This window comes from Myxocyprinus asiaticus, chromosome 16 (genome assembly GCF_019703515.2).
Source record: "Myxocyprinus asiaticus isolate MX2 ecotype Aquarium Trade chromosome 16, UBuf_Myxa_2, whole genome shotgun sequence".
NCBI lineage: Eukaryota > Metazoa > Chordata > Actinopteri > Cypriniformes > Catostomidae > Myxocyprinus > Myxocyprinus asiaticus.
The window spans coordinates 757,501-770,000 of record NC_059359.1 but is presented as its reverse complement, the minus strand read 5'-3'; the positions used below and the strand labels follow the sequence as shown (position 1 = coordinate 770,000).

The following is a 12,500-nucleotide window of genomic DNA, read 5'->3' as shown; positions in this document are numbered from 1 at the left end:
CCATGAAATACATGAAAATACTCTAAAAATGCCCTGAAATACATGAAAATACTCTAAAAATGCCATGAAATACTATAGAAATGCCCTGAAATACACAGAAATACTCTAAAAATGCCCTAAAATATATGAAAATACTCTAAAATGCCCTGAAATATATGAAAATACTCTAAAATGCCATGAAATACATGAAAATACTCTAAAAATGCCCTGAAATACACGACAATACCTTGAAATGCCCTGAAACACTCTATATATGCACAGAAATACATGAAAATACTCTAAAAATGCCCAGAAATACACAGAAATACTCTAAAAATGCCCTGAAATACTCTAAAATGCCCTGAAATACACAGAAATACTCTAAAAATGCCCTGAAATACACAGAAATACTCTAAAATGCCCTGAAATACATGTAAATACTCTAAAAATGCCCTGGAATACATGAAAATTCCTTGAAATGCCCTGAAATACTCTAAAAATGCCCTGAAATACATGAAAATACTCTAAAAATGCCCAGAAATACACAGAAATACTCTAAAAATGCCCTGAAATACACAGAAATACTCTAAAAATGCCCTGAAATACTCTAAAATGCCCTGAAATACATGAAAATACTCTAGAAATGCCCTGAAATACTCTAAAAATGCACAGAAATACATGAAAATACCTTGAAATGCCCTGAAATACATGAAAATACTCTAAAAATACCCTGGAATACATGAAAATTCCTTGAAATGCCCTGAAATACTCTAAAAATGCCCTGAAATACATGAAAATACTCTAAAAATGCCCAGAAATACACAGAAATACTCTAAAAATGCCCTGAAATACACAGAAATACTCTAAAAATGCCCTGAAATACTCTAAAATGCCCTGAAATACATGAAAATACTCTAGAAATGCCCTGAAATACTCTAAAAATGCACAGAAATACATGAAAATACCTTGAAATGCCCTGAAATACATGAAAATACTCTAAAAATACCCTGAAATACTCTAAAAATGCCCTGAAATACACGACAATACCTTGAAATGCCCTGAAACACACTATATATGCACAGAAATACTCTAAAATGCCCTGAAATACATGAAAATACTCTAGAAATGCCCAGAAATACACAGAAATACTCTAAAAATGCCCTGAATACATGAAAATACTCTAAAAATGCCCTGAAATACTCTAAAAATGCCCTGAAATATATGAAAATACTCTAAAATGCCCTGAAATATATGAAAATACTCTAAAATGCCCTGAAATACATGAAAATACTCTAGAAATGCCCAGAAATACACAGAAATACTCTAAAAATGCCCTGAATACATGAAAATACTCTAAAAATGCCCTGAAATACTCTAAAAATGCCCTGAAATATATGAAAATACTCTAAAATGCCCTGAAATACACGACAATACCTTGAAATGCCCTGAAATACTCTAAAAATGCCCTGAAATACTCTAAAATGTCCTGAAATACATGAAAATACTCTAAAAATGCCCTGAAATACACGACAATACCTTGAAATGCCCTGAAACACACTATATATGCACAGAAATACATGAAAATACTCTAAAAATGCCCAGAAATACACAGAAATACTCTAAAAATGCCCTGAAATACATGAAAATACTCTAGAAATGCCCAGAAATACACAGAAATACTCTAAAAATGCCCTGAAATACATGAAAATACTCAACAAATGCCCTGAAATACCATAAAATGCCATAAAATGCATAAAAATATCCTAAAAATGCACTGAAATAAAAAACCAAATGTCCCAAAATACATGAAAATACCCTGAATAAAACTGCAGATAAATCACAGTGTACGTTTATTTAGGCTAGAAACTAAAAGTGCAGTCCTGTTGTACATACTTAACGTGCGTTCTTGCGTTACTGTGGCGTCAACAAACCTCCGTACACAAGGGGGCGATAGAGTTACCTTCAAATGTCTGATGTGTTATTCAAACCAGATGTCTTATTATTCAGTTAACTTTCTGAAGTAAGATTATCTTCAAACTGTTGCTGCATCATGACAGTAGTTGACCAGAAAGAGAAAACAGACTGTAGAAGACAACAGTTTACAGTCATGTCCATTATAGCGCCCCTTATGGCAAACAATGCAAGGTGCACTTGTGTAAGCTAATGAAGTCACACATTTTGGAACACAATACATTGCTTGTGTAGCTAAAAGTGTTTGTGTTCACATTCAGTACGTGTGAAGAGTATTTTGTGGGCTTTATTTCAGTTCGTCTGTGTGTGTTTAACCTGTTATCATCAGTGTTGAGTGTGGTTCTGTTTCGCTCCCAGGTGATGTTGGCCTCCGGGACGCCACTGACCGCGCAATAAAAGCGAGCGACGCCACCTTCATCCACACTCATGGACTCTGGGTGCGTGTGGAACTTCGGTAGCGCTGAGAGAAAGAAGACAGCGAGACAAATATTCCATCAATGTGTTTGTAGATGCTTCAACACATCTGACATCACCATAGAAACAGCCAATTAAATGTGATTTCATTGATCAATCTAAACAGACGAGTTTTACACAGAGAGAAAACATCCATGGAAATCTCATCCAATCAGACAATTATTGCTCAAAGTTTTCACAGCTCAGGCGAATTGGACTGGAGAATGGAGTTATATTTCTTTAAGTATCAACTTTGTCTCTGATGTTTCTACTAAAATTCGTTATTAGAAATTAAACAGACACAAATGAGTCAAAGGTTAACTATAAAATGAACGTGGGTAGCATAGGAAAATCTTTTTTTATTGGCATTTCATGAGAGTTTGCATGACTCACATGCGAGCTGCACGTGTGCTTTGCGACTGATGATCAGCCCGTATCGGTTCTGCGCTGCGCAGTCGTACTCGCCCGCGTCACTCTCGTCACCGTCACGCCGTTTCTGGAAGTTCAGAATCAGGAGCGTCCCGTTATCCAGCACGGCTGCTCGCGCTACAAGAGGTACGGGAACGCCATTCCGTCGCCAGGTAATCGTGATAGGCCCCTCCCCCTCCACCTGACAGTCCAGCATGAGGGGGCGGTCCCTCACAGCGATGACATCACTGGGTTCCTTGATGAATGCCAACTCTGAAGCTCCGCCCAAACCTGCAGGACAGTAAAGGAAAAATATGATGATTTGGAATAAAGAACAGCCATCCCATTAATCTGAGAGGAAATGATGCTTACGAATAATGTTTGTGATGATGATGAAGAGGATGAAGATGGTGATGATGAAGGTGCATCATGAGGGATGTTGAGACCCTGATGAAGGAGAACTTCTGTGAGCTGTAAAGGTGTTTAAATCATCGATTTAGGGTTGTTTTAGGGTTTGTGGCGTTATGTCATTGTAAAATTGTCTATAACTTTACACAGAAAAGGTTGGTAAGCGATTTTATCACACTAAAACCATGTTAACACATATTGTTTACGTCTTGTCGCTAGACTTTTAAAACAGTATTATACATCCTAATCTCATGAGCGTTATGTTACCATTGCCACATTTTTGCAAATTACGTGCTGTATAACACATTTTGCTGCAGTTTCCTAGTAAAATGTCCATCGGGGGGCGCCAAAAGCGAGTACAATGATGTTATAATTAGATGAGGTTAAGGTGAATTTTAAATGGAGGTTTTAATGAGTAAAACGTACTTCCCCAACCGAAAACTTTAAACCTAACCAATAGTGTCTTAAAAGCAAACGAGAGGTAAACAAAAAAAACATCCTAACCGGTAGTGTTTTAAAAGCAAATGTGACATGAAAGTCACATTTTCTGAAGCAACCACGTCATTTTGTGTCGCTTCTATGACACTTTTGTCTCACGTGTCAGCTTGTGCGATTGGCTGGGCTCGAACCACGGTATTCTGAGTCCAACAGTCTATCAGGTGAGCTACCGCGGAAGTTAATTACATTGGAATTAGTGGGCGTATGTATGTGGGTCTGTAATAAAAGCGTTAAAATATGTTGTCATTCAAACGATGTGTTAGAGTAAAAGTGTTTCGATATCATAACATAGCAGTGTGTTAAGTAATAGAGCGAAAAATAATTGTTTATAAAGTCATAATCAGCCATTGTAGTCATGATTTGTGTGAAAGTGAATAAAACACAGTTGTTGTAGCGCCTCTAGTGTTCATTTCACCAGGAAACTGCAGCTAAATGTAGAAAGCAGCACGTAAAACTCAATTTGCAAAAATTTAGTTGTAGTAACAATAATTCTATGAGATTAGGTTGGTATTTTAACATTTACGGATTGGCACCATTCACTTCCATTGCAAGTGTCTCACTGTAACACAGATTTGTGCTTTTAAAAGAAAAGGAGGGACTTTTCTAAATTACTTTTTGTGGTAATCAATATTATGCTACAAAAACACAAAAGGAAGTTGTTTAGGGTTATAACTAACAATTATTTTGATAATCGACTAATCTAACGATTATTAGAACTATTATTCAGGCGATAATTGCAACAATTATCCCTTTAAGCTCAGATGAGAAAAAATAAATAAAATGGAAAAAAGTATCATTGTCAATTTTAATCACTACAGTCATTAGGCATTATGACCAAAACTGAACTAGTGCTTTGAAATTTGCAGATAAATCAGAAGTGTTTCGTTTTGATCGTATAAAAAATAAATTGCAATGTCCATATTATTGCAATCAGTAAAAACTGATCAAATATCCATGTGTCATATGTCGTTGGAAAGCTCTCAAAGAGTAGATTACAACCAGCCTATTTGTTTTACTCACAGACAACATTATAGTGAGTAATAGATAAGTATATTTCTTTGACAATTATGTTGGTGTTGCTTATATGCCATGTTTTTGCTTATAACTTCACGAAAAATAAACATAACATAAAATATCACATACCATTACTTAGAGGTGATTATCTTTCAAACGAGCCCACACACAAGATAATCAGATGTATAGATCATTAGATAATCCACATGAAGCACAATGTTACATATGACCACCAGGAGATGGCGCCAAATACATGACACAGACTCAATGATGACTCAAATGACACAGAATGAAACTCATTCTGTGAAATCTCATTATTAAAATCATGTCTGCATGCTATGCAAACCTTTAGTCATTGTTGTGTTTGCATGTGTAATTAGTTCTTATGTACAATTATTATGTTTTATTTGTTTGGAGATGTTTTTTGGACACTGATAAATTATTTTTGTAATGTTATAACTTTTGATTGCTTTGTCGTATCAACAGAAAATTTTTCTCAGATACAGGTAACATGATTGGGAACAAAACAAAAGTAGTTTTTCGGAGCCACCTTATTTACACCCAGAGATATATAAAGTTTCTTCTGCAGTATAGCTCCTAAAGTAAATGTACATTGTTTTAAAGAAGTTTTAGATATTATTTTGGAAAACAAGCCAAAAAAAGTCTAATTAAAAATGTATTATGTTGCAGTATTTAATGGGCTACAACTACACTCTCACACCTTTTTCTTCACTTTGATCCATCTTTAACTCACAAAAAAACAAACTCTCTCTTCTTAACAGAGCTGCGTATTGCCGATTTTCTTCACGCACCGTGACACATACAGTATATTATGATTCAATACATCACGAGCCATCATGTTATAATCTAGCTGCATCAAACGTGCACCAGAGTGTTCATCCGCCGGGTGCAGTTTCAATCTCTCCCTTAGATTGGATCACTTCACGCGACTCATAGAAGCGGCACTGACTGTACAGAGAAATGCCAGTTTCAGAGTTAATTTACATGACCCACTTCCTTATTATCTGAACTTTATAATAAAGGATACATTAATGATTTAACACCAGGCTGATTCATTTTTAGATGTTCTCAAGTCTATGGGGATTTTTCAGGTGATGTGTTAGTAAAGTTAGAGCACACCTCTCCTGAATAACACACATGATTTGAAGGATCATTCATGTCTCTAACAGGACCACTTTTACACTTAACATTTAATATTTACTGTTAAAGGTTTGATCAAATCATAAGATTAAAATAAGTAAAAGTTATAATGACTGAAACTAGAAATATTTCTCAGAGCTGGTCTGATGTGGACCTGGTGTTGTGATCTGGTTTCACTGGCTGTGTTGGATGTAAAGCAACTCGAAGAGAGGCGATTCATCTGCGCTGAACTTAAACTTGACTTTCTAAAGTGTGATTGATGGCTCTTTTAACAGAACACACACAAACACACACAAAACCCCCAACAGCCACACAATACAGCCCCACTCCACCCCCCAAAATATACACCCTCCATAACTGCCCCAGTGTCCCATCACTCCTGCCCCAGTCTGAAGAGCCATCTGCCCCTCATCCGCCCCGTGGCGCTCTGAGGGTGACTTTCCCATGCCACACCATCACTCAAATCAACGTCCCCCTCGCAGCTGCCAAACACTCGAGTCACACTTGAACTTGAACGTGCTCGCACGTAAAATCCAGACTCCTGCATCAGGACCGACAGGCAACAGTCTGACCTCTTCATCTCCTCTCAGAGTCCAGATATGACCTCAGGAGCAGAACATCTCTCTGACGGCTCTCCTCACATATAACAAACTTCATTCTGTTCCTCAGTTTCTCACAATCACTCTTCAAACAACTGTTCAGGTGAGCTACAATTTACCAACCAGCTTTATCGAAGAAGGAAATTTTCCTTAAAACCAATTCTCAAATCTACAAAGCCCTTTAGAAGACAGGAAGGGAATTTAGTTTCGGAAACAGTTTGTGTTAAGTCACAATACGTTTTGGGTTCCCTCGTAATAGTGTAATTACTTACACCATTGAAGTCTATGGCAAAATAAATGGAAAACCCTAAAACCCTCTAGTGCCACCAACTATTCAAAGTTTCACTTATGTTTATGGTTATAATATTTGAACCGTATAGCCTACAGTCAAAATTCATATTTCCTCTAATTCCTTGGCTCACGCCGAGTCGAACGCATACCACGTTTCAATTTCTGCTCGACTAAATTTTCCGCCATTTCTAATTTTTGGAAAAACATACTTTTTCGAACTCTTCCTAGATTGTATGTCAGATTTGCACGTGTATCATCTAGAGACAATGGGGACAACAAGTTATCAAAAGCTTTCTGATAGACCAAACCGTTTTCGAGTAACACTTCAACGAATTAGACAGCGAGCATGCCAAAATGGACGTGAGGCTGTATCTTCGCAACGTTTTGGCGTATTGACACAAAACTTGGTTTATGTCATAGCCATCACGACTTGAGGGTACCTGCACAGTTTCAGCAGAGCGCCACCTAGCAGTCAGGAGATACGAAAAATGACTTTTTTTGCAATAGTTCACTTAAAATCATGAGACTGATCTCTATAGATTCCTTGGTGCACAACGAGTCAATTGATACCCAATTTTTCTATGTCGGAGATTTTGGGCATTGGCCATTTTGAATGGTCGTAAAATGCTGTATTTTACAAATGCATTGGCATCCCATTCCGAAACTTGGTATGCATCATCAGCACTATGCCCTGAGGGTACCTATAAAGTTTGGGCCCATCGCCCCCTTGTGGTCAAAAGTTAACAATGTTTAAAAATGCTTTTAACGTTTCATTAATTTGACTTATCATCCTGTCACTGCTCTTCTTAGATTCCTTCAGTCACACTGAATACACTGATACCAAATTTGACATGGTCGGCCATACTTCCTGTCCGCAATTCTGAATTTAATTGAAAACATACTTTTTCGAACTTCTCCTAGGCTGTAAGTCCAATTTGCACGAAATGTATCATCTAGGGACACTCATAACAAAACGCTATGAAAAGCTTTTTGATAGTCAAAACGGTTCTTGAATAGCGCACCATTATTATGCAGTATTTGTGGTAAAAACCATAGTAATATGGTAAAAATTAAAATTAATCATACAGTTTTACTATAGTAACACTATTGTTAATTTCTGGTACATATTTAAAACACAGGCAAATACCAAAAAAATTCAAATTATCCATGGTTTCATTATACTAAACCTGTAATAACCATGTTTTTTTATTTTTTGGTGGAAGAATGATGATTTTATTACCATTGTTTTGGTTTTCCTGTATTATAACTGTGGTTTTACTACACATAACAGTTGAACTATGGTTACTGTAGTAAAACCATGGTTAATTTGTGTAATAAAGCGATGGTGAGGGAACACAAAACTTATTGTAAGGGAACTATTTCAGAAAATAAACTCCCTCCATGACTTCTAAAGGGCTTCGTAGAAATAACGTCTGATTTTAGGGGTAGTTTATGAATAACTGATCCCACATGAACTGAACACAAAAATAACAACAGATTTCTGCACAATTTGAATGGTCATCGTGCACAAACTTCTATTCCGCCTGAATGTTTGTTTGTTTATATTTTGGCTAATTTGATGATGCTTTCAGCAACTAATTAGAGTGTAGTACTCAGCTCAATTTAATTTTATATATTTAAATCCATTCCAAAGATTTCCACAGATTTCCCCCAGAATCAGATCAGACAATGTGAAAACAGAATCTGTCTGGGCCTGCTTACAGGAAAACTTTCATTTTGTCAAGGTTTTCCATAAGACATTGCATCTTCCTATACGAGTACTTCTACAAATCGTTTGGTTTGCAGGTGTTGCTTTTTATAAAATTAAATTCGCTAAGTAGTGTCTAAAGCTGCAGCTGTATTCTCATCCTCACAATAGCAGCCCATCTTCAGTGGTAAACACGGGATAAATTCACCTCCCCTCTGGGTGTCATTAATGAGGGGGGTTCACAGAGCAAACTGTGACCTCAGCTCCTAAAGGTCATGAGAGAATCAGCCTCTCCTCCTCATGCATTGTTTATCCTCTTCTGGAGTGGCCGTGAACTTCACCGCTCGTATAAACAGGGTGAAACGCTTCATTAATTGTGTCTCAGACGCATCTGCTGGTCAAAATGCTGTCGCAAAAATCTGAATGTGAAATGTTGCGTCTGAGTGACTTTTTGACCCATAGAACAGAACCGTAAAATCAAAAGTGATTGACTGCGGGCCAAAGTCAAGTTGAGCTTAAAAAAACAAAACAAGTATTAAACACTCCAGTTTAGAGTAATAGATTGTTTATAAGTAGTCCAGCATCCTTATTACTACTGTACTATGGTGCCATAAGAGTAGTTACTGAAAACCCTAATAAGTTGACTATACTCAATTGATTTGAGTAAACTCGTACCCTCAATTGAACTGAGTAATGACGTCTCAAACTTGTGTAATTAAGTTCACTTAACTTGGTGATCATATAGAATGAACTTAACTATTTAAGGTAACCAGATGCAAGTAGACTTAACTCAGATTTGCTATTTAAATGTTGTTGTTTCTACTTAATAATTTTAATTGAATGGACTCAAATTTAGACCATACAATAACACAGCTCAATTAAAGATGATTTGAACTGATTCTAGGTTAATTATTAAATAAACATATTTCTCCACAGACACGCAATGACACCTGTACTTCATTTATACATGCACAAGGAGAATTGAGATAGATTGAACAGTGTCCAACTTGACCAATAGAGAAACACCCTAATGGTGACATCACACCAAACAACTATTTGCATCAAAACATGAATAGTACCACAAAAGAGCCAAAACTTCTATGTATTTTTAATAACAACTACTTAAGTCAAAAACATATAACTATAACAGCATTGTGTTCCCTTATATTATTTTAATTACAATGTGTCACCCCTTTCCCCCACATTATTTTTAATTGTATAGTATGGTTTTCTTTTCAGCTTTTGTCCAGGCGAGCTTTAATATTTTATTAAGATATATGGATGTTGTTTGTTCACTGTAATTTGTTCACACTAATATCCATTAAACAGAATTAAATTGAGCGTATGGATTATGGCAAAAAAATAAAAAAATAATAACAGGCATGCTGAGTGACTCTAGCCAGGTCTCCTAAGCAACCAAATTGGCCCGGTTGCTAGGGAGGGTAGAGTCACATGGGGTAACCTCCTCGTGGTCACTATAATGTGGTTCTCGCTCTCGGTGGGGCGTGTGGTGAGTTGTGCATGGATGCTGCGGAGAATAGCGTGAAGCATCCACACGTGCAACGTCTCCGCGGTAACGCACTCAACAAGCCACGTGATAAAATGCGCGGATTGACGGTCTCAGACGCGGAGACAACTGAGATTCGTCCTCCGCCACCCGGATTGAGGCGAGTCACTACGCCACCATGAGTGCATTGGGAATTGGGCGTTCCAAATTGGGGAGAAAAAATAATATAAATAATTATAAAAAATAATAATAACAACAACAATTTAAATGTCCCCATAATGTTCTCTTTGACCAAGGAAACATAATTAAATAATTCAAGTGCAAGGCATTATGGGTATTCACCATAGCCTCAATTTTATACTCAATAGTTTGAGTTATTAGCACTTAAAATCTTACGTCTATGGATTTTTAAGAAAAATAAGTTCAAGGACATAGATATTTGAGTTATAAGCCCAAAACTTGACATTTCAAGTAATGTTTAATTAAGACAACTTGATTTTTTCCAGTAATGACAACATTAGGGCTTACAGTGAGTGCAAGTTATCTGATGCATCACGATCTTCATTTGAACGATCTTGATATCAGTTCTTAAATCTCAAGATCCATCTTCCATCCATCCAGCAGCAATATCACCCTGTAGCTCAAGACCGTTTGCCTACTGAAGCTAAGCCGGGTTGAGCCTGGTCAGTACCTGGATTTGAGACCTCTTGGGGAAAACTAAGGTTGCTGCTGGATGAGGTGTTAGGGAGGCCAGCAGTGGGTGTCTGTGTGGGTCCTAATGCCCCAGTATAATGATGGGGACATTATACTGTAAAAAGGCAACATCCTTCGGATGAGACGTTAAACTGAGGTCCTGACTCTCTGTGCTCATTAAAAATCTCAGGACACTTCTTGTAAAGAGTAGGGGTGTAACCTGGTGTCCTGACTATCTTCCCCCCATTGGCCTTATCAATCATGACCTCCTAATAATCCCCATCCATGAATTGGCTGTATAACTCTAGTCTCTCCTCTCCAGCAATAACTGGTGTGTGGTGAGTGTACTGGCACACTATGGCTCTCGTCACATCATCCAGGTGGATGCTGCACACTGATGGAGGTTGAGGAGAGTCCCCTGTTCACTGTGTACAGCGCTTTGAGTGTAGTGCTATATAAATGTAATGTTCATTCATTCATTCATTCATATTTCACTCTTTAATGCAAGTAAATCACTCGCATATGCGACCGAATCTTGTGCTATGTGACTAAAAATGTCTGTGATTCTCCACCGCTAGTAAATGTTCAGATTTCACTCAGCAGTGATTGAGTAGTTTAGTGGAGAAGAAGTTATTAGAGGGATAATAGAGAGAGTAAAAGTTTGGTTTAACTCGTTCTGTGTGTCCAAAGACTTTTCATATCCTTTCTGTTCTTTACAGTCTGTTGTTGATTAAAAGCACACACAAAAAAAAGTTCTGAGTTACAGAAACCGCGCACGTCTTCTCTCGTTATATGCGCTAGTCTTAAAGAGACAGTACCGATTAAATACATGTTCTGCATAGCAATATAAACACTTGTAAATAGTACAAAATTATGCAAGTAAACAATAAAAATATACATACAATTTCAAGATGATAACTGATGGGATAGACTGAATTTGAACATTTGTCTAAAGCTAAAATGCGACCAAACTAATGATAAAATATAATTAGTCAAATTAATATTTTCGAATTGTACCTAGAAGGTTCCTTTATAATTAGGTGCATTAGCTGAGAGAGAATTACTTACATATGTAATCAAAGTGGACACTGTTACAGGAATGCACCCATATGAATCGATATCGAATTGAGATCGGAATCAGGACATCCGTATCAATACTCAGCCCTAGTGTGAGCGCAATCAACGTTATTATAGTTTTGAATTTTTAGCGTTTTTGTTCTATGCTAGTTTAGTTTTTATTTTAGTTTTAGTATTTTCAAGGGCTGCCAAGTTAACCCATTAACTGACACTATATAAATGTGTTTCATGTGTTCATTTATTTACCTTATTTCACATTATTATAACCATTTTATTCTGTTCAGTGTAACTGGTCAAAACAAACAGGAAGCGGGTGTTCAACACACACTTTTACGAGGACAATCCACAGACTTCTATTGTATAAATATTACTATAGACACAATATATGACCATAAAACAAAACATTTTGACATCCAGTTAGAGTACAGAGCTATGAAATGAATGTGGTTAACACAGATCAGATCATCTGAATGAGATATTTCGAGATGGTTTAAGATATTGTTTAGCTAAAATCTCTATTTAATTGCTGTCTAGCACAAACGTGAGATATTATGGAGATCTCATTTGTGACTTTACACACAATTCATATGCATGTATAACATGATTGTATGTGCTGTGTGTGAGCGCTCGGTATCACACGAGTGTTTGTTCTCCAACAACAAATTATCATATTCATGACTCTGAATCGGTTCCCACAGTGTTGAATAGACGCTGGTGCTAATTAGGAAAATGA

At 36.9% G+C, this 12,500-nt stretch overlaps 1 protein-coding gene across 1 annotated transcript in view; it reads right to left on the bottom strand.

Annotated features, from left to right (window-relative positions):
* The window catches only part of LOC127454537 (immunoglobulin superfamily DCC subclass member 3-like), a 22,597-nt gene extending 16,125 nt beyond the window's left edge, over positions 1-6,472 (bottom strand). The window contains exons 1-3 of the mRNA XM_051721835.1: positions 6,346-6,472; positions 2,797-3,102; positions 2,266-2,410 (exon numbers count right to left, since the gene is read on the bottom strand). Of these exons, the coding sequence (XP_051577795.1) occupies positions 2,266-2,410; positions 2,797-3,102; positions 6,346-6,472 (578 nt within the window). The remainder of the gene's footprint in view (positions 1-2,265; positions 2,411-2,796; positions 3,103-6,345) is intronic.
* Positions 6,473-12,500: the final 6,028 nt, after the last annotated feature.